General features: G+C 38.5%; 1 protein-coding gene across 1 annotated transcript in view; it reads right to left on the minus strand.

Annotated features, from left to right (window-relative positions):
* KIF6 (kinesin family member 6) overlaps positions 1-24,281 on the minus strand; it is a gene marked incomplete at its 5' end in the record, with an annotated part of 130,746 nt that overhangs the window by 33,055 nt on the left and 73,410 nt on the right. The window contains one exon of the mRNA XM_081325200.1: positions 16,869-16,924. Coding sequence (XP_081181326.1) covers positions 16,869-16,924 — 56 coding nt within the window. The remainder of the gene's footprint in view (positions 1-16,868; positions 16,925-24,281) is intronic.

A 24,281-nucleotide genomic window follows, 5' to 3' on the forward strand; every position in this document is an offset into this window, starting at 1 on the left:
TGTGTTGGCTAAAATATATGACTTTATTTTATGTGTTACATGAAAATAAATAATGTACACATGAGAACAATTTCATGAGAACCTATTCATAAAGGAAAAAGATGACTAAAGGAGGCCAAAATGAGATTTGTCTGAAAGGCTATTCCGTAGGGATCCATGAGAGAAAGGAACAAATGATAAAACATGATATCATGATGCACTTGCAACAGATATTCAGGTGCAAATATGTGTACTTTATCATTTTGACATACTCTCATTTGCTAGAATATGTAAGTGCTTTTTCCTCCATAGAATATGGAATGGCCACATTGTTACATGAAATTATGTCTGAAACTGAATAATTAATAACTATACTATTTAGAAATAAACACAGATATTACAAAAACAGTTTTAAAGCATGGGAGAGTAAAACTAGTAATAAAACCAGAAAAAAATAATAGGTAATTGCCACATGTAATTTTACAAGATGTCCAGCTGGAAATTGAAGACTGGAAAATATAAGTGATTAGACTTATTTGCAGCGTCTTCTGCAGCAGGCCTGCATTTCTCACTCACAGGCCTTTTCAGAAGGCCTCTGCAGCTGAGAACCAAGCTATGGATTCAATCCATAGCTCAGTTCTGCAAGACCTCTGCAGCCAAGAACTGAGCTATGGATTGAATCCATAGATGGTACTCAGCTACATAGGTTTTCCAGAAAGGCCTGACTGTGAAATGCAGGCCGGAAAGCAGCTACAGAATGAAGCAGTTCCTTCGCCCAGAAGAAGTGGACTGGCTGAGCGGGGCTGTCAGTGCCGGAGGTGAGTATAAAAGACATCCCCTGAAAATAAGACCTGGTGCCTCTTTTGGAGGCAAATAAATAAATAAATAAATAATAAGACCTGGTCTTATTTTTGGGGAAACATAGTACATCCTTGATGTTGCATCCCATTAATTCTAGTCTTACCTTCTGAAGCAAGTGAGAATAAGTCCAAATCCTCTAAAATATGATAGCCCTTCAGATATTTAAAGAACCCTATCATGTTCCCTTTTAATCTTTTCTTCTGCAAGCTACGGTTTATATGCCTAGTTCTTTAACAGTTCCTGGTAGAACTTGCTATTACAGTGCAATCTTCTACAGAATATCCTCAAGAGGTTCACTGACCTTGAAGGAGTGTTAGATGGGAGTAGTAGCAATTTTGTGAATAAGTTAGAAAGAATTCCTGTCACCAGCAAGTTTTAATGTAACAGATGTTCAAACTTTCTTAGTTAAACTTTATTGAAATTAAGTATTTGAAAAAGGTACAAAATAGTGAAGGTAGGGGAAAGAGCATGATAGTAGCAGCTTCCTTTTGAAAAGTTATTTACAAATGACTGAATATGCCCTCTTCTATATCCTTAACATTGTATAGTATTATATAAATAAAAGCAGATGTTTAATAGCAAACATTAAAAAATCTCATATACTCTGACTCATATTCCTTGTTTCAATGCTAGCTCAATTAAGAACAAAGAACCAGTTAAATTAATGTTTCATCTACATTTAGGATTTTGAAATGTTTAGAAGACAGTTGACTTGAGAACATTTTTAAAACATGTAATAAATATGGCTTTTAAAAAACAGCCTGCTTATATTGGCTGTCCAGTAATTGGACATTTAATTAACTGGTACGTTGCATCCAAAAGCCATATTGATGCAATTAGAGCCCAACTGAAGATTTGCAAAAACAATTTCAAGCTTTTGTGTCTCTAATAATCAGGCAAGTTACAATCCAAGGGGAAAAGGCATATTGGGAGCTGAAAGCATAAGTAAAGGATGGTGAAGCCTGGCCTGGCCTGGCAATAATAGGTATGAAAGGGATTTGGGTGTCCTTGTCAACCACAAGTTAAGCTTGAGATAACAGAGTTAGCCATGTGCTAAAAAAATAAATACTATCTAAGATGCATTAAAAGGGACGCGGTGGCTCAGTGGGTTAGGACGCTGAGCTTGTCGATCAGAAGGTCGGCAGTTTGGTGGGTCGAATCCTGAGTGCCGCGTAACAGAGTGAGCGCCTGTTACTCGTCCCAGCTTCTGCCAACTTAGCAGTTCGAAAGCACGTAAAAATGCAAGTAGAAAAATAGGGACCACTACGGTGGGAAGGTAACAGCGTTCCGTGCGCCTTTGGCGTCTAGTCATGCCGGCCACATGACCACAGAGATGTCCTCGGACAAGCGCTGGCTCTTTGGCTTTGAAATGGAGATGAGCACTGGCCCCTAGAGTCGGAAACGACTAGCACGCATGTGCGGGGGAACCTTTACCTTTACCTTTAGGATGCATTAACAGGAGTACCAAGCCAGTTTATGGAAAATAATTATTCTATTTTCCTCTATCAGACACATTTCTTTGAAAATGGGCACCACAGTTCAAAAAGCGCCAACTTGTATAGCAAGTCAGAGGAATGCTAGGGCAGTCGTGAAGTATCTAGAAACCAAGCATTATGAGGGATGGTTAAAGGCTGTCAGATGAAAGAAGTAAGTTCTTCTTCCCTGGTGGTCTTCAAAGAGAGATTGGACGATCATTTCTCAGAGCCCTTCAGGTGAGACAGCAGGGGGCTATAGAATGAATAGGGAAACTTTTTCTTTGTCCTACTTTAATATCATGCCTATGTTAAGCCTCCTCTTGGATATATCATTGTTTGAAATCTCCCAGTTCATCTACATTGCATTTATAGATGAGGGTCATGTTAATTTCTACAGAGATAGATTTTCAATATAGCTGTTTTGCAATATGTAACATGTCCTCAATCTTCACTGGATGATACTGTATCTGCTCTTTAACAAGATTACTATGATTGTAACTACATGTCATTTACTCTTTCTTCAGGATTTGTGCAACAGAAAAGAGATGAATTGTTGAGTTCTCCATCTCAATAACTGCTGTCTGCTCAAAAGGATAAGATTTTTTTTCATTTTTTTCAAAAAAACATTTTAGACCTATGCTGTGGTGAAGTCGTCTTTACTTCAGTTATGGTTACAAAAAATTATATATAGGTCAGTTAGATTAATGGTCCATTTAAATATGACATTCAACCACTAGTCATTATAAAGGTTACACCTTTGGCCAACTACATACCTCAAAAATGCAATCAACTCTTTTGCCCAACCACAGATGCTAACCATCATATTTTTCCTGAGTGCAACATTTTCTGTTATATAGCTGCTAGAGTATAACAGAAATCAACACAATAATCTGTAGAATATTAACAAGCATAAGGACATACATTAATTTAGAATCATAATACAAATATGGAGAGATTTCTTAATTATTTCTTAACTGACAAATAGTTACACCAGGAAACTTTGCTTATAGTTAGTTTCTATTACAAGCTTATTTATCACAGTAAACATATAAGTATCCACATATTGAAATACATTGGTACAAAATTCAGTCAAAAATAAATAAATAAATAAAAAATAAATGAATGAATAAATGAATGAATGAATGAATGAATGAATGAATGAATGAATGAATAAGATGATGATGATGATGATGATGATGGAAGGGACCTTGGAGGTCTTCTAGTCCAACCCCCTGCTCAGGCAGGAAACCCTATACCATTTCAGACAAATGGTTGTCCAGTCTCTTCTTAAAAACTTCCAGTGTTGGACCATTCACAACTTCTGGACTTTATGCTGAGTGAATTCCTATATTCTCCCAAATGATTTTTTTTTGCCAGAACACGTGGAGCTACAGCATTCAACATTTTATTTGTGCTGTTATCTCCAAACCAAGAATAGCTTTCTTGGAAAAATGAATTGGTTTCTACTGTGGGAATATTTTTAGCAGCTTGTTTGGTGACTTTATGTCAGATTGTCAAGCAATTTTGAAGAATGAAGAGATAATATAAGATACCTATAACAGCATAATTATATGCAGGTCAATTCATAAATAAAACCCATTCAAAGGGTAGATGATTGCAGCTTCCAATTAAATTAGACTTAATAGTACAGATGCTTATACAGGGATATCAGTCTCAAATGAAATTAGAGGTATTTAGGGTATCAAAAGCAAACTGGGTTAGAAGATCCATTTGTTCATCCCAGTTCAATGTCTATTACAATATCAATTCAATATCACATACTCTTTGTTACCAATTTTGTCCTAATCACTATAAAAGATCAGTTTTGCTGAAAACAAAACATTTTTACTAGTGTCATGGGAATGGCTTCAGAATGGAAAAGGCTAAGGACTATCATCTTATATTGTATGAATCACAGTAATTTCTTCCATCTGTATATGACCACAAAGAGAAAATAAGCAGACTCTATATAATAAAAATCATCTGTTTGTGTCATCAACAGCTGTTAGAATACTAATGTGGATTTTTTTCTTTGCTGCAGTGTAAACAACTAGGTGTTCAAAAAAAAATTACCTTATTATTTCCAAAGCATTTCTTTCACTATGGTCATGTGTAGTAGCATTCATTATAAGAATGTAGTCTGAAAAAGTGTGAATTATATGAATCCAGAAAATTATCTAAAATAAAAAGTTGAAGGCAAATGTTTCCTGCACTGTTATATGTATAGGCCCTTTTATATAAACAAAGAAAGACTTCAAACATTTAGTACTGCATTTCCATAACTTTCAGAAACACAAATATTTATCCAAGAAACAGTGAACAATTGTATGTTCTTATAGAAGTACTCCTTTTGATCTTGATAATGTGAACTATAGACAAGGTGTCTTTTAAGTAGAGTTTGCTTAAAACTGAACTTAGAACTTGGCTGACATCTTTATTACTAATTATATTTTCTGAAACCTCACCAAACAAGCTGCTAAAAATATTCCCACAGAAGAAACCAAATCATTTTTTCCAAGAAAGCTATTCTTGGTTTGGAGATAACAGTACCAATAAAATGTTGAATGCTGTAGTTCCACATGTTCTGGCAAAAAAATCATTTGGGGGAATTGAGGAATTCACTCAGCATGCAGTGAGCTGTCATTGGAACTGTGATTAATCTAGTAGTCTTTGGCTTTAGTTTCTGAACATTTTTATCATCCCAAGGTATGGAAAGGAGATGAAACTAACAAAAGAACCGAGTACACTTTTGATGCAAGACATAAGGCATGACTGAATAGGGAAGATAAAATGAAGAGGAAAGAAAAATTATGAGGGAGAGCTAAGTCTGTTTTCTTTGAACTCTGCTTGTTAGATTAATGAGGTTAATTTAAATTTATTACTCTTTCTTTCATATGCATGCTCCTAATTAGCAACTAGAAGAAAAAGCAAAGGCTTTCATTTTTCTCAGCTAAAGAATCTTGTTTGAATAGGTCAATGGCATTGTCAGAAAAAAATAAGCACAAACCAGAGTCAATTTCCTTCTTTCAAAGTAGAAATTCCCATGAAAGATAACTGTTACATGAACCATTTGGTAGTTTGATTAGAAATCATAACTATTATTTCCATAAAATATATCACACTATGATAATTTTTAGACTCAAAATGGAAGTCTGTTAATAAAGTAACTTGCTCTGAAGTATATATAATATCAAACAATGTCTTAGAAAAACCTAGATTTCAGCATAAATTAAAATTCAGACATAATTTTTATTACAAAGTGCTTAGTGAGCAGCTTAATTCACTAAATTCTGAAATAAACTCTATTAACATGAATGACATGCATGCAAAAGATTTGCAGCTCCTCATTCTCAGGCCTATGCCTAGTAATACAGGTAAATATGATATAAGTCTGGTGAACATTAAAATATATTCATCAATGTAAAACATACTACATAGGTACACTACTTAAGTGGTTGGAAAATCAAAGGGAGGCTCATCTGATGCCTACTTTTATGTTATTTCAATGTGCAATTACGTATTCAATGTGTAATTCTCTCAGCTCTTATAGTAAATTTTATGTGTATTGCTAGTTCCGTACTGCCGTTTTTCATATATGATTTATATATTTCCCTATGTTTTATTACACAGCTATTTATATTCAGTGCACCTCTAAGAGGAAAATAGATGCTTCGTTGTTCACTGTAAATATATATGTTTATTTTGCCATTTGTCTAATGGCAAAATCTTTGGCACTGTATTTGAACAGACAGAAAAAAGCAACAGTGAACATTAGCTTGGTTTACATACTATGCTAAGCTAGGTTTTGCACAGTTGTAATTTTTTAAATTACACCATATTTGGTTGGATATGAATATATTAAGCCTTAAACCAATGAACTGGTATGTTTGGATAGGCTGGCTTAACTATTCTGGGAGCTGAAGTCCACATGTCTTATAGTTGCTAAGGTTGAGAAACCCTGCCTTAAACTAGAGCTTAAAAATCAAATGGCTGGATTCACATATCCTACCTAAGCCAATATTTCACAAAATGAAATAATCTCCAAAGGATCCCCTTCCTCAAAAGATCTTTCCGAAGATCTAAAAGTAGCTGGACTGCAAAACAGTATAACCCTTTCACAACCATATTTGAAGCTTCAGGGTGTTTTTTTTTAATACATTGTGTTCTGTCTTTCAGGGGAGAAATAATCATGCTTAGAGCTCAAGTCTTTTATCCAGAGGCCTGATCATCTAACTGCATGCTTACTTGGTAAAGGGATTCATAATGGAGAAGCGAAGAGAGGCTGACAGTTCAAAGATTTTGTCTGTGCTGGGAGAGTGAGTACCAAGAGCAACACAGCCTCCCAGTGTTTTGCAGAATGCAGTGTTTTAAGAGCAGTTTAAGGAAGCTGACTTAAGGCAAGGAAACTCTTCCTTATCCTGATTTGGTGAGCGAGATTGGCAGTCCTTTGCCAATATTTCAAGTCTAGAATGCTATAATTATTTTGATATATAGTTTAAAAATAATTACAAATACGTGTTAGGTTTATTTCTTGTCACCTCTGTTAAAACAAACTATATTATGGCACAATTGTCTCAAAAGTTGATAAAAATTTGTTTCCAGCTAACATGAATATAAGAGCTGGATGTAAAATGAAAACTATATAATGAAAATATCTAGGAAACCTTCCCAAACAATTTAATTTGAAATCTTTATTTCTGTCCTTTTTCTATCAGGGATTTATTCTATCAAAGGAACATTCTTCTTACAAGAGACAGAAAATCTTGGGGTATAACCCTAAATATGGCCATTACATTAACTTCTGATCGCTCCACTAATTTGGCACAACAACAGCAAAGCAAATTTGTCCTACAACAAAGTGAAGAAATAGTCAAACTCACTATGCTGTTTAATATGAAACAGACCCAGGAAGTTGGCAGCAGTGGTAACTTGAGTGGAAAGTGTGGGGCAATTGAGGAAAGGAAACACAAAATACATATGTAGCTTGATCCACAACATCACAATCAAGCATGGTCTATCTAGGGGTGTCAAAGTCGCAACGTCACATGACCTGTCATGACGTATCATGACTTTTTTTCCATTGCTGGCAATGGGGTGGGTGCGGTTTTGCCATGACGCATCTGCCTCGTGGGCTGGCAGTTTGACACCCCTGTGATTCTGCATGGGTCCAAATGAGTAAGCTTGTAAATAACTTTTTTTTTCAGTTAGATGGTGTGTGTCTGGATATTGCTTTCAGTGTTTATCACATCTCTTTCTGAATTAAATACAGAGTTGGCCCATTACCACAATTTCTTCAAAAACAGTAAAACTTCAAGAGTAAAACTGCACATTGTGAAGGTTCATTGTCCTTTAAGTCAATTGCATATTTATGCTGATGCTGCAGTTTCAATAGGGAAGCTATTAACATTTATATTAAGCCAAATCCAAACTACTAGGGAATTTCTGAAACCATAGAGTTCAGAGAAATCAACCATACAGAGATAAACCACATTTGCCTACCATTCAAAACAGCAAGCATCAACACTAGACAGAAAGTAATCAAGGAATCACCAAGGAGGAAACTGCATTTCCAGTAAAATTAGCAAGGCAAACTGTTATATATAAACAGCCAACAAACCCCAGATTCACTTTTATTGAAGATGTTACCTAGTTGGGTAATGAAACATCTGCAAGGAAACAATTAAGCACAGAGAACACCAAGAACTCTCCATTTCAACCCTGAGCCACAGATATTCTGTTCCGTTAAAATTTGTTTCGTTTCATCATGGTATGTATGCAAAAGGAAGTTAACTGAATGCTTTTTTCTATACTTCCCTATCAACTAATTAAAAAAAACAATATAAGTGCTTTTTATTAGATGATATATCACAATTTTTAAATGTTTCCTCTTTTCTATATATCTTCTTTTATTGTATCTAGTCCAGTAGATATTCTTACATGATATATTTCAATTCATTCTGAGTTATGAATCAATTTCTGTTATTATAATTGATTGGTTGCACATTTATTTTATTTATTTATTTATTTTAATTCCATTTATATCACGCCCTTCTCCGAAGACTCAGGGCGGCTTAGATAGATGTTTAGACTGGATTTGGCATTTTTATTATCTATCATTCTTCCTTAGAACCTGGGACAAGCAGATGTTGATGTCTGATGGTGTTAAAGGCATCATCACAGTATGTAGGTTGTTCTGAGTAAAGCTGCCTTTTGCAATTGTCACAGTCAGCCAGATGTTCAGACTGGATTTGGCATTTTTGTCCACCTATTGAGTTTGCCGTGCCAATGTTGGTGGAGGTGTGGTTTTCTCATTCGTAGTTCCTTGATTAGTATATTGTGTTCTGCTTGATTATTTGTGTGGTGTTAATCCCTGCTTATCTGGGAGTTAGTAGCTGGAGAGGATCAGTTCTGGGTTTTGTTGTTTCTTTCTGAGCTTTTTAATGGCTCTTTTGAATGGTGTGTAAATATGGTTTATTTCTATGTTTTTATTGACTTTTATTTTTGTCACTATATATTTTATTTTTTTATTTTTTTATTTTTATTTATTTAATACTATTTCTATACCGCCCTTCTCCCGAAGGACTCAGGGCGGTGAACAGGGCAAGAATAAAAATACAAATTACAAAAGTTAAAACAAGATTAAATAAATGCCCACATACTAAAATACATCATTAAAACCTAATAAAAAACAGTAGCAACCCCCCCCCAATCCCCTCATCAGGCCAGGCCAGCTTGTTCAAAAAAGTATGTTTTTAGCTCGCGGCGAAAGGAGCGAAGGTCGGGCGCCGTCCGGAGCTCAACCGGTAGCTGGTTCCATAGCTCCGGGGCGCCCACAGAGAAGGATCTCCCCCTGGGGGCCACCAATCGACATTCTCTGACCGGTGGCACCCTGAGGAGGCCCTCTCTGTGGGAACGCACAGGGCGGAGGGAAGTCGATGCCGGCAGCAGGTGTTCCCTCAGGTACTCCGGACCCCTGCCATGTAGGGCTTTGAATACCATTACTAGTACCTTGAATCTCACCCGGAAGGCAACTGGTAACCAATGCAGCTCACGGAGCAGAGGTGTAACGTGGGAGTATCGGGAGACTCCCAACACAACTCTCGCGGCTGCATTCTGTACCAGTTGGAGCTTCCGGGTGGTCCTCAAGGGCAGCCCCATGTAGAGAGCATTGCAGTAGTCTAGTCGAGAGGTCACGAGCGCATGAGTGACCGTGCATAGATCATCCCGGCTTAGATAGGGCCGCAACTGGCGCACCAGGCGAACCTGGGCGAAAGCCCCCCTAGTCACAGCTCCTATGTGGTCTTCCAGGGTGAGCCGTGAATCTAGGAGGACTCCCAAGTTGCGAGCCCTATCTACGGGGGGTAATAGTTCACCCCCCATAGCGAGAGGTGGAATGTCCGAATAAACCCAGGATGAAGGTATGCAAAGCCACTCGGTCTTGTCGGGGTTGAGTTGAAGTCTGTTCCTCCCCATCCAGACCCGAACCGCCTCCAGGCAACGGGACATCACGTTGAGGGCATCACTGGGGTGGTTTGGGGTCGAAAGGAAAAGCTGGGTATCATCAGCATACTGATGATACCCAACTCCAAAACCACGAATGATCTCACCCAGCGGTTTCATATAGATGTTGAACAGGAGAGGCGAGAGGACCGACCCCTGAGGAACTCCACAAATGAGAGACCTCGCGGTCGACCTCTGCCCTCCTGCCAACACCGACTGCGAACGTCCCTGGAGATAGGAGGAGAACCACTGTAAAACCGTGCCTCCCACTCCCAATCCCCTGAGACGCCGCAGCAAGATACCATGGTCGATGGTATCGAAAGCCGCTGAGAGGTCTAATAGGACCAGAACAGAGGAATGCCCCCTGTCCCGAGCCCTCCAGAGATCATTCACCAGCGCGGCCAATGCCGTCTCCGTGCTGTACCTGGGCCTGAAACCCGATTGGTACGGGTCTAGATAATCCGCTTCATCCAGGACCAGAGGGAGCTGATGTGCCACCACACTCTCAACGACCTTCGCAAGAAAGCGAAGGTTGGAGACAGGACGAAAGTTGTTCAATACAGCTGGGTCCAAGGCAGGCTTCTTGAGGAGAGGCCTCACCACCGCCTCTTTCAAGACGGCGGGGAAGCTACCCTCACTCAGAGAAGCCGATATAACTGCCTGGAACCAGCTGCGTGTCCTCTCCCGGGCTGCATAGACCAGCCAGGAAGGGCACGGGTCCAATAAACATGTGGTGGTGCTCAGCCTCCCCATGATCCTGTCCACTTCCTCCGGAGTCACAGAATCAAACTCCTCCCAGGTGATATCAACAAGACCGCCCGCGTCCTGCTTGACAGACTCTGCCCAGTCAGAGTCCAGACCGGTCCGAATCCGAGCGATTTTGTCCGACAGATGCTGGTTAAACTCCTCGGCACGGCCCTGCAAGGGTTCCTCCCTCACCTCCTGATTCAGGAGGGAGTGAGTCACCCTAAAAAGGGCGGCCAGGCGATTATCTGCGGACGCGATAAGGGTGGCGAAGTGGTTAGACCTCGCCTCCCTTATCGCAGCGAGATAAGACCTAGTATAGGTTCTTAGTCGCAATCGGTCGGATTCGGATCGGCTGGATCTCCAACCGCTCTCTAGGCCCCGTCTCCGACGCTTCATCTCCCGGAGCTCCGCGGAGAACCATGGAGCTCGACAGGATCTGCACCGGGTCAGGGGCCGCAGGGGTACAACTCGGTCAAGAGCCTCAGTGGCTGCCCTTTCCCAGGCTTCCACTAAGGCGTCTGCCGAGCTGTGAGCAAGGGAGGCAGGTGGGGACCCCAGCGCCGCCTGGAACCTCTGGGGATCCATTAAGCGTCTGGGGCGGTACCATTTAATTGGTTCCACACACCCACGGCGGGGGGTGGCAAAATGGAAGACCAGCCGCAGGAGATGATGATCGGTCCATGACAGGGGCATAACAATTGGGGAGCCCCCACCAAGATCATCTAACCACCGTCCAGATAAGAAAACTAAGTCAAGAGTGTGGCCTCCCTCATGAGTCGGTCCCGCAATTACTTGCATCAGGTCCATGGCCGTCATGGAAGCCATGAACTCCCGAGCCAACTCAAATGATCCTCCCAGCGATGGTAGATTGAAGTCCCCCAAAACTATAAGTTTCGGGAACTCAATCACCAACCCAGAGAGGACATCGAGGAGCTCGGGCAGGGCTGCTGCTATGTGACTAGGCGAAAGGTACACCAGCAGCAAGCCCAACTGCGCACCAGGGCCGCATCTCAAAAAGAGAGACTCGCACCCGACTATCTGGGGGACGGTGGCCTCCCGCGGACACAAGGTCTCCCTCATGACAACAGCCACACCCCCACCCCTACCCTGAGCCCGAGGCCGGTGTAGCACCCGGAAACCTATTTATTGGATATGACTTAATATTGTCCAATTACAAACTGACTCACAACATATGAAAGAATAAAAACATAATACAAAGTAAGTAAAGAAGATTGGGATCTAATTACTTAACACAAAAACATGTGCAAAAATACACCAAATTAGGGAATCCATCCACTGTAACCCAGGCCCGGGAGAACAACTAGGTCTTCAAAGTGTTCGTGGATTGTGGGAGGGATTGCATGCTCAAAAGGCAGGTATCATAACTGAGATATTAAATTTATGTATAATGAGTAATACGAAGATGATATAATATTTCTGTTTCCCCTAAAATAAATCATCCATTTTTTTTCACACAATTATTTCATGGGGGTCTACTAGATTAAGTCTAATAGTGATTGTAGCTGTAGACACAGGCAGGTCTGGTGAATATTCCAAAGATCTTCAATATTGCATTTGAGAACACGGGGAAAATCCCTCTTTATTTCTTACAATGGACAAGTTTGTTATTTATTTCTATATGTTATTTGAAGTCTAGAATTAAGAGTCCAAATAACAATTTGGGGACCCTCTTTTCTATAGATATCCCTTTTATTAACGCCACTGGATATTTCCTCAAAATACATTTCCATATAAACCTCTGTACTCCCCTTGAGGTAACCTGAAAATTCTTATTCCCTGCCATTTGATTGATATTTCTTTCCATTCATCCACTTACTTACTACAACAGCTGCATCTTATTTTCATGATCCCATGTCTCTTTGCTTCATTTTAACTCATGCTTTCATTTGAGCTTACTTTAGTTATTCAGCAAAGGCAATATTACTAACCACAGTTTTTAATAAAAAATATTTCTGCTGAAGTTTTGCATACCAGGTGGATTTTTTAAAAATGATACAAAAGGCCTACAAGCCCCAAACAGGATATTAATAGCAGGTGAAGATACCTGCGATTCACTCTTTGTTATTTCTTTCCATCAGTCTCTTTCATTGATATGTAAGAGAATGAGTATTAAATCAGTAGTAGGTCAAACCAAATTGAAATATATCAGTTTCTCAAAGCAAAACAGACTGAAATAGGGAAAATACGGAGATGTGTACGGGTCCACATATTAAAAAACTGAAGAAAAAGGCATGTGATCAGGGGGGATGGAATTGAGGAACTAAGATAGAAATGTAAGAAGAACTAATGTGTTCCCATTTTCCTTTAGTGGTATCCCAATTATTTATGATAACTGAAAAATGTACTTATTGTGATACCAGTACACAAAAGACATAGCACTGTCTTTTGACTAAGTTTTATGTAGCACTATAGAAAAATAGCAAGTTTCTAGCCAATGAATTTGCACTTCTTCTCTACCATTCCTATTAATATAACAAATGGAGTGATGCAATTGTACTATGTGCTAGTAATGGCATTCTATATAAATGAAGAACATTTATTAAATAAAGAATAAAATTGTATACATTCTTACTGACTTACTAGGAAATCCTATTTCTAGGAGTCTTGTTTTAACTGAAACTTTGGAACAACAATAATTTATCTTTCCTTTTACACTCAGCTTCAATTACAGCATTAATTGATTTTTTTGCACAGAATAACAAGAACAACTGTTTCCCTTAAGAAAATTAAATAATTTAGTTATAAATTATTTGCACTGATTTTTTCCACTTCTGGAAAGTTTAGGCCAATTAATGGAATAAATTTCATGGTCATATTGAGGCACTAAATAAGTTAATGAAATATCTTACTTAATAACTAATTAAAGAAGAAAAAGATAGGATCTTTTTAAACAGTTATTTTAGGGGTGCGGATCATGTGGCCTGGATTTGTCCAGTTTTATGCTTTTGTCTAGAGTGCATTTCCAAAAATATTAAGTTACATTTTGACCACTGTGAAGAACTTGACGTTTTTTACATCTTTTTTAATATAATTTTTATTGAATAACTTTTAACAAGATAAAAACAATGAAAATATTTCAAAGAAAGAAATTAAGGAAGAATAGAAAATAAGTAAGAAAAAAATAGGAAAAAGTAAATAAAAAATTATAAAGAAGCTTCTGGGTTTTTGGGACAATGGTTATAAAGGATTTATATTTGATTCATTCTCTAAGATTTCACAATAATTTCTTTCCTTCTATATGTTACCCTTGTGTCCAAAGTACTTAGCCCATTTTATCATATAGTCTTTCACTTGTTCTATTTCTGTTTCAAATTTCAATATAAGTTTATACTTTATAGCTATGACATGTTCATAATTTCTATATTGTTCAACTTCATCTTCAAATTATGTCTGCTGCTGCTCCATTCCAAATGTCCTATTTTCTACTTTAAATCTTTCTCTTAACTATACATATTAAAAACACTAAAAACTGAAACCCCTCTGGAGTCAGCTGACATCTCAATGTCCTCTTATATTTTTCATGTCTCTGTTGTAAGAACTGTTGATAAGTTAACCATTTTTCTTTACCTACAGGTAGTCCTCGACTTATGACCACAATTGAGCCCAAAATGTATGTTGCTATGTGAAACATTTGTTAAGTGAGTTTTGCCCCATTTTATGACTTTTCTTGTCAGTTGTTAAGTGAACCCATACAGCTCTTAATTTAGTAACACGGTTGTTAAGTGAATCTGGCTTCCCCATTGACTTTGCTCGTCAGAAGGTCACAAAAGGGGATCACGTGACCCTGGGATACAGCAATGTTCATAAATATAAACCAGTTGTCAAGCATCCGAATTTTGATCACGTGACTACAGGGATGCTGCAGTGTTGTAAGTGTGAAAAATGGTCTTAAGTCCCTTTTTTCAGCACTGTTGTAACTTTGAATGGTCACTAAATGAACTGTTCTAAGTTGAGGACTACCTGTAATTTTTTTTCTATAAAATGCTCCTTGTGTTGTAGACAAGATAGATGGCCTCTTTGACCCCTCTTTCAAACCAGCGGTCCTCTCTGTCCAAAATGTGGACTTTGCTGTTTTTTTAAATGCAGATAGACAGCTGAAGCCTGCATGGCATAATATAGGAGAACAAACTCATCAGGACAAGAGTCAGCAGTACATCTGCATTTAAAAGACAAAGACCATTCTTTCGAAGACAGCAAAGTCCACATTTTGGACAGAGAGGACCGCTCATTTGAAAGAGTGGTTAAAGAGGCCGTTTATGTCAAAATGAACAGTCCTCTCTCAATAGAGGGGGAGGGATACAACATTATCTATATGCAGTCTATATCACAGTCCTTTCAGTAGTTCCAAGAAGGCTCTACACCCATTTGCACTACTCAGGAGACCCTAAGCACAGAGATAAACCTCCAATGGCCTCAATGACTCTCTAAAAGAATGCAAATGACCAGCTATCTTCAAGGAATATAAATCCTTCCATTCCCCACCATCCAGTCACAGCTGAAGAAGCTTCTTGGATGAGAAGCGAAATGTCTTCAAAGAAAAACAAAAAAGTCCAGGGGCCTCTTGAAAAAGCATCTTTGGGACAAAGAATTTGGTAGATTTTTTTTTGAAAAGTCTGTAAGTGGACTTCTTGAAAAGCACTGCTAGTCTTTGACATAATTACAAATTCTAGGAATGTAAAGCACTGAAGAACTGAAAACATCATAAACATCACGAGGGCTGAGCCTTATCATCATGAATGCTTGTATGTACACACAAAAAGTTATAGCACCTTTTGATCATTGAAACATTAATATTGTCTTCCTTTTCTTTGCATTTAATGATTCCTTCTCTTTGCCAAGTTTGTAAGACCTTGGGTAATATACTGTATATTATGCTACTGACATTGCTCATTAGCTCTTCTCACAGTTTCCTATTGGGATTAAGTATGCATGATAACTTCCTTTAATTTCTGGGAAACTAATGCATGATTTTCAAAAATTCCCCTTTCAGATAGTACTTTCTAATTTAAATTTAGAACAGAAATCCATATGTACCAGTCTTACCATTTTTATAAATATATTATTACATGATTTTAGACAAGTCTCAACTTCAGCTGTCATTATACAGTAATGATTAATATCAATTTGCAGATACAAAGCAACATATTCATGGTAGCAATTCATTTATTTTTTTGTTTTATCACACAATAGTAGAAAAAAATATCATTTTCCAGTAGTATATTTTGGTGATAGCAACTTAGCTGCAGATTTAGCACTTGTGAATTCTACTCTTTGATCCCTCTGAAAAGTTGGGAGAACTACTAACATATCCAACTAAGATCACCTCATTGCAAGCATCATGGCATACCACTGTATATCATGGAAAGTGGCTAGATTTTTTCCATACCTCTGGTGTGAAACAGTGATCGCTCCAGTGGAAAATCAGTATGTTAAAATATTTGTGGCAGAATTTTAAAATAGAGTCAACCACTGTCTGTCATGAGCATTACAAATCATCAAGACTGTAATATGGATTCTACATTGGATAAAGTGGCTCACCAAAAGGTCCTCTGATGACCTTTGTGGTAAAGAATATCATATTGAATTGAATTGAATTGATTAAGTGTTGGCTAGCAAATACAAAATAATACTGATATGGTCTGGACTTCATTGAGCATACTAGAGTAGCCACGAATGCTTGATGGAATCTAAAACAAAAATACAAGTAACGTAAATATCTAGCTTCAAGCACAGATGGCTATAATTCCTATGTGCTGGTTTTTCAGTATAATTCTATCAGGGAAGTAGCCATGTATGATTTGATGTATGCCATTCTTTATAGTCATATGCAGGGCTTTTTTTGTCATAGAATGCTCAGAACAGAGTTCCGGCACCTTTTTTGGATGGAACCTTGTAGGGTAGGCAAGGCAGGTTGTATGACATGTGTGAGTTCCGGCACCTTTTTCTTTTACAAAAAAAGCACTGGTCATATGACAAATAAGCCATACTGTTTCCGTTGCCCAATTAGCATAATCAGAGTTAAGAGGAAGAATTCTGAAATACAAAATTCTTTTGACCTTGAGATTTATATAAATTGGATGTGTATTGCTAGAATTAACAGAATGGACTGAAATTGAAGAAAAAAGCTTATTAAACAAACAGGAAATTAGTATAAGTGATAAAATATTGCTAATTATCAGAATAGAGAAATATCTAATTAACTAATTCCAGTGACAGGCATAATGTTTTACGCAGTGTAATATGTAATATAATTTGGATATTAAAAAAGGAAATATTCATACTCACTGATTTGATGTCTTACATCATTTACTTTTTGTCCCAAAGATTTTGCTTCAGCAAACCTGATAAAAGCAACCGAGTTTAGAATTTTTACTAATGCATAGTACAACTAGTCAACATTTCTGTACTACTCTTACTTGCGGTTTTCCTGCGCATTAAGTTAAAGCTGAATTTATGGCAATGAATCAGATTAGACTGACAAAAGTGGCAAGTTACATTATATTTTGTATTGGAATTAAATGTGCGTGCGTGTGTGTGTGTCTCTGTGTGTGTTTGTGCGCGTGCGCATGAACATGCATGCTATTACTGAACTATATCTTTTTCATTCTGCATTCTGATATTGTTAAAATTATTTGGTATCCTCACTCACCAAATCAAATGTTTTTTTTGTCTGTGTATTTTGCTAGTTATTTCTTTAAAACAAATATTCTGAGCAAGGAAAGGAAGGAAGGAAGGAAGGAAGGAAGGGAGGGAGGGAGGGAGGGAGGGAGGGAGGAAGGAAGGAAGGAAGGAAGGAAGGAAGGAAGGAAGGAAGGAAATAATCAAATATCCTAAGCCAGAGATAAGAAATAATAGCAATTAGGCTTATATATCACCCCATAGTGCTTTACAGCACTCTCAGAGCAATTTACAAAGTAGAAGTATTATTTGCATATTGCCTCCAACAATCTGGATCCTCATTTTACTGACCTTGGAAGGATGGAAGGCTGACTCAACCTTGAGGTTTGTCAAGCTTGAACTATGGACAGTTTGCCTGCAATACTACACTTTAACCACTGCACCACCAGGACTCTTAACATAAAGCATGATTTAGTCCAAATCCTACTCTTATTCAGGCTCCCACTTTTTTTAAACCAATATTAACATTTGATCTTTTCTTACAACAAAACAAAGAACAAACATTTTAAATTTTGCTAGCCACCCAAAGTCATGTATTGAGATGGATGGCCATATTAATTAATTTAAACAAACCAACAAATATCTATTCTAAACCAACAGGTGCTAATATCTCCATGGTCTAAAAAAAGTGGTATCTCTCAGTCCAGGATGTGAGTGAATTCAGACTTTGCTGGTAAAAAATGTCCTATATGACATTACTTCTACTAGTTACATTTGGTTTCTGGATGCTTTCTAAATAACAATAACCCTGTATGTATGAGTAAAAGAAGGCAACATGTCTTTGAAGATAATTCTGACTTATATACGGAGACAGCTATATTGTTTTCTTATCAATTATAGAGAAGTGATCTACCATTGCCTTCTATGTTTTGATTTCCTGTCCAGCCTATAACACTGGAATTTCCTGGTGCCCTAGCATGCAAGCACTAACAAGATCTGATTCTTTTTTCAAGATCAGCCCCGATTTGCTACATTGCTACCTCTGCTGTGACTAGCTCTGCTTTTATAACCTCTCAAGTATCATGATGCTTTAATGCTATTAATAAAGTTGTAATAATTAATGAGAAGAGATCCCATGGACAATATCCTGAGGACAAATGGAATGCAGGAAAGTTGGGAACTTCTCAAAACCAAGATGTTGAACGGATAAATGCTTTGGTAAAGCCACACCTGGAATACTGCATCCAGTTTTGGTCACCACGATGTAAAAAAGATGTCGAGACTCTAGAAAGGGTACAGAGAAGAGCAACAAAGATGATTAGGGGGCTGGAGGCTAAAACATATAGGGAACGGAATTGGGTATGTGTAGTTTAATGAAGAGAAGGGTGAGGGGTGACATGATAGCAGTGTTCCAATATCTCAGGGGCTACCACAAAGAAGAGGGAGTCAAGCTATTCTCCAAAGCACCTGAAAGCAGGACAAGAAGCAATGGATGGAAACTAGTCAAGGAGAGAAGCAACCTAGAACTAAGGAGAAACTTCCTGACAGTTAGAACAATTAACCAGTGGAACAACCTGCCTCCAGAGGTGTTGAATGCTCCAACACTGGAGGTTTTTAAGAAGAGACTGGACAGCCATTTGCCTGAAATGGTATAGGGTTTCCTGCCTGAGCAGGCGGTTGGACTAGATGACCAAGGTCCCTTCCAACTTTATTATTATTATTATTATTATTATTATTATTATTATTATTATTATTATTATTATTATTATTATTATTGAAAAATGAGAGGGCACCAGGGGAAATCACCCTCTTTGATTAGTTTTGTTTCCCCCCCCAATTTTAACTGAATTTAGAATCCAAAGGGTATATAGAAAATGGAGGGTGGGAATAATCACTAAAGAGTCAAGGCAGCACATAGAAGTAGCCTTTGCTTAATTATGGCAATTAGGACCAGTAACTCCATCACTACGTAATGTGGTTGTAAGATGTGGTTTTAAAGTGCGTCATCATGTGACTATGGCTACTTGCCACAGCAGTTGTGGCTTAGGAGAATACTGCATGATTACAGTGTCCCATGGTCATGTAATCACCGTTTGCAATTTCCCACCAGGTTTCCCAATGACTTTGTTTTTCAAAAGCTGGCAGTGAAAGTCACAAATGGTGATCAAGTATTCCAAGATGCTGCAACATTGTAATTTCAAGTTGATTGCCAAGTGCCAAAATTGCAATTATTTGACTGCAGAAACACTGAGAGAACTGCAATTACAAAGACCCATTGTCAGTCTTCATTCAGCATTGTACCTGTTATTAGTTTGATCTTCTTTATATTTAATTTTAATCTCATTTTTTTCACTATGCTCATTGACTTTTATTACCAGACCTTGCAGATTTTTTGCATTTTGGTTATTAAATAGTATTATCAGCATGGCACAAATTATTGAGTTTCTTCCTCCAATTTTAAAATCATGCCCATCTTCTTCCAGTCCACCTTTCCTTCATATTGAGCATGTAGGATGAGTAAATGAAGGAAGAATATATTTAGCAGACATTTCATCAGGCTATAGTGCAACTTTAATAGTACCATTGAATGAGAAGTTGTTGAACTCAAACACATCAAAAGGTTTTAGGCAATTTCAGAGGATCTCAATCATCACAATATGTATTTACACATTATGGTATTTAACTGATCTGCTACTTGTACTTTGCCTTACAGAGGTAACCTGCATCTGCATAACCAAAGTATTTTCCTCTCCCATTCTCTTTCCTCCAAGACAGACATGTCAAACACAAGGCCCGGGGGCCAGATCCGGCCCGCGAAGTGGTTTCATGCGGCCCGTGAAGCCATCCTGGAAACAGTGAGGGAACGGCCCCCACTGCCTTGGCCCTGGCCCAGAGACCCTCTTTCTGCCAGAGACCCTCAGATCTGTCCCACTCCTGCCCAGGCCCCCATAGGCACCCTTGATGTGAACGATGTGGAGCTGGCCATACGCACTCTAGCCACGCCCACCCAGTAGGCCACACCCACCCAGGCCATACCCACCCGGCCCCTTGAGGGCAACTGCAATGCTGATGCGGCCCTCAATGAAACTGAGTTTGACACCCCTGCTCCAAGACATCCCCCCTCACGAAAGCTTATACTTAGTAATAATATTTGTTAGTTGGAAAAGGCATTACAACGGACCATATTTCACCCCCACCCCAAAAGTTAAGAAGTAGGCAGATAACACCTGGCTAATATGAATGAGTTTATATCTTCAAGAACAAAGTAGCTACATGCAAGAGTCTTGAGGGAGGTTGAGAATGTCATCTTGCTGCCCTTATTGTGATCTTTAAGAAATCTTATACGATGAGCTTAATGCCAGGAACTGGAGTAGGGTAAATGTTATCCCTATCTTCACAAAATGGAAAAAAAGAAGTTCCAGGTAACTAGACACTCTTTTACTGCTACCCTGATTTACTACTAGGCAAAATATTTGGCACAGATTTTAACCAGTCAGTTGGTGAGTATTTAGAAAAGAATGCATTGCTTGGCAGGAGTCAGCATGATTCAGTCAAGAATAAATCATGCCAGACTAACCTGATCTTCTTTTTTGATAGTGTGACCAGTTTAGTTCACCACAAAAATGTTGTGGACACAGCATATTTTGACTTTAGCAAAGCCTTCAACAAGGTTTCCCATTACATTCTTGGTAGAGAAGATGGCGAAATATGTGCTTAACTATTCTACCATTACATGGGTATGTGCGGGTTGAATCCAGTATTAACAGCTCTAAAGTTTTGATGAGATGTATCACAGGTCTCTATTTTAGGCTTTGTGCTATTTAACAAATTAATAATAGTTTATGAACTCTGCATGGACATAAAAATAAAGGAAACAGGAGACACTCTGGATGATAGTATCAAGATTCAGGGACAAATAAAAACTCTTACTATTGGGGTAAGAAAAATCAAGTATAAATATTGAGAGTATAAGATGGGAGTATCATCTCTGGCAGCACCATATGCAAAAAAGATCTGCATGCCTTGATGGATCACAAGTTTGACACAGAAGAAAATAAAAAAGGAAAGGAAAGGAAAGGAAAGGAAAGGAAAGGAAAGGAAAGGAAAGGAAAGGAAAGGAAAGGAAAGGAAAGGAAAGGAAAGGAAAGGAAAGGAAAGGAAAGGAAAGGAAAAGCAGTTCTAGGTTGCACCAATGAAGTACAGCATCAATGAAAATCAAAAGATGCCACTGTTCCTCTCTAATCTCTGTTGGTCAAACTAGTGATTTCAAAATCAGGTTCGCGTCCCACCAGGCTCAAGGTTGACTCAGCCTTCCATCCTTCCGAGGTAGGTAAAATGAGGACCCAGATTGTTGGGGGCAATTAAGCTGACTTTGTAATAATGCCGCTTGGGGGAGGAAAGCCCTAATAAGCAGGCATATACATAGAATGAAGGCTATTGCTAAGCACATTGATTTGTGCTTTAAATTGTAAGCCGCCCTGAGTCTTCGGAGAAGGGCGGGATATAAATGGGATTTCTGGGATTGCATTTTAGGAAGGTCATTACCCAACTGGAGTGGGACCAAAAGAGATTAACCAAGATAATAGGTCTGGTAAAATAACTCTAGGAGGAAGGATTATAGGTACTGATATATTATAGGTACTGGTGTATTCCGAAGAGATGACTGAGGTAAAGACCACACCTATGTTCAAGTAATTGAAGGGGTATCATGTAGAAAATGGGTCTAGAATTATTCAGAATTATTCTAGAAGATGGGACAAGAAATAATTGTACAAGAAATTCAGGGGAAAATTTCAAAATTTTACATGGGCCCTTGAGAAAATTTCCCAATATCAAGAGCTGTTCAACAGTAGAACAAATTGTATCCGAAGTATGATGGACTCTATTTTGCTGAACATATTTAAACAGAAGCTTGGAAGCAACTGTCAGCAATATGATTGCAGTGGATTCTTGCACTAGAAGATCTCCAAGATTTCTTTCAATCCTTACATTCTATGGTTCTATGAAACTACATATAGAATATGTTTGTGAAAACTATTTGTGGATTTCAACTGGTTCAGAATCCAATGAATCATCTGTTGCAAAAAGCATATTAGATAAATGCTTAGTTGTACTGGTAATCTATTTATTTTCAGTTTTAAAAGGCTTGAACAAGTCAGGGCCATGCAGCTTAGGAAACCTGTTGACAGTAAAACGTATCTGAATGATCTTGCATCTAAATTATTATGTGTTTTATGTAGGCAACCTTTGAAGATGGTTTGGAAGCTCTAGCTGGTACAGAATACCACTAAATTACTGACCAGCATGCAAAGCAAGAGTTATATTACACATACTCTATGATTTGTACAGCTTGCCTATTTACTGCTAAACCTATTTGATGGTTTTGATGTTGATTTGGAAGATCCTATGTTTGGAAGGGAATCTCTTTGTTGTTTATTAATGGGCAATTCCAAGGAGGTAGTTACTTAGCAGCTTCCAAAATAGGCTAGGCATCTTTATATGCAATTCCAGTTTTATCCAGACTGCTTATTTCATTTTGGTTTTGCAGATGACCTGTTCCTATGATTTTACAGTGCTTGATCATTTTTTATTTGTTGCCAAGAAAACTACAGGGATTGGTGTCTCACTCAGTGTGTGTTGCTTGGTTAACAACCCTTCATTCTGTGATTGTTTGAACTTATGGCAGTGCTGAACAAAGGGACTTCTGACCAGTCCCCAAAGCTATGCCATTGTAGTGCCCCAAGAACTAACTACATCATAAGAATTTGGGCATGTAGCAATCCACCTGGACTTATGACTGCAGGGGTGCTTCAGCTACTCCACCTGCCTATTTCATCCCTGCTGCCTTGGCCCATCTTTGCTGTCTTTTTGCTGCCACTGCAGTCTGGCTGTTCGTGAGGCAGCTGCTGGACACTCGTTTTCTACCCCAGGTCACAGATAGCGAGTTCCTCACAAGACCTAGGGAAGTTAGCCTCACATGGCCCATAGCTGTATCATGAAGAGACAGGCTGGACATGCCTCATTGGCATTGGGAGCAAGAAGACAATGAAGGACAGCAGGGGTGGCAGGGGCCTCGGAGTGCAGGATATTTAAACTAAACAACGGGGACAGTGAGTTAATTGATACAGAACATCACTGTCCCCGGCAATCTAAGAAAATAGGGGAACTCAGGCACCACACAAGTTATGTAGCAAGTGAACACAGGGTCAGTCATAAAGGACTCAAATGTTTATACACCAATGCGCAGAGTATGAACAGTAAGCAGGGTGAACTAGAAATTCAGGTAAATGAGGGCGGATATTACGGAAACATGGTGGGACGAAACCCACAAATGGAACACACAGCTAGAGGGATTTAAATTATTTAAAAGAAACAGACTAAACAAAAGAGGAGGTGGAGTTGCTCTCTATATAAGAAATAACTTTATCTCTACAGAAATAGAGCACAGCAATGATGAAAACTGTAAACTTGAATGTATTTGGGTCAATATAAAAGGGGGGGAAATGACATTGCCATAGGTGTATACTATAGGCTGCCCAATCAAGCAGAGGAAATAGATGAACTTTTTGCTAGTCAGCTAACTAAGGTATGTAGGAAGCACATCACAATAGTAATGGGGGACTGATATCAACTGGGAGACAAACTTTGCACCAAGTGGAAGATCAAACAGATTCCTGACAAACCTAGCAGACAACTTTCTCTCCCAAAAAGTAGAGAAGGGAACTAGGGGATTAGCCATATTGGATTTAATTCTCACTAACAGAGATGAAATGATAGAAGGTGTCGAAGCCACAGGAACCTTGGGGGGAAGTGATCATTTAATATTGGAATTCAACTTTCTGGAAGCACAAGCAATAGAACAGAGTCAAACTAGAGTCTTGGACTTTAAAAGAGCTAATTTCAATAAACTTAGAGAGACCTTGGGAAGAATTCCATGGATGAGAATCCTAAAGGGGAAAACAACTCAAGAAGCTTGGGAAATTTTGAAAAGTGAGATAATAAAGGCCCAGTCTAGCACAATACCAACAAAGAAGAAAAATAACAGCTCTCAAAAGAAACCAGCATGGCTGCATAAAGAAC

This window comes from Vipera berus (assembly GCF_964194415.1).
Source record: "Vipera berus genome assembly, chromosome: 1".
Classification (NCBI taxonomy): Eukaryota; Metazoa; Chordata; class Lepidosauria; order Squamata; family Viperidae; genus Vipera; species Vipera berus.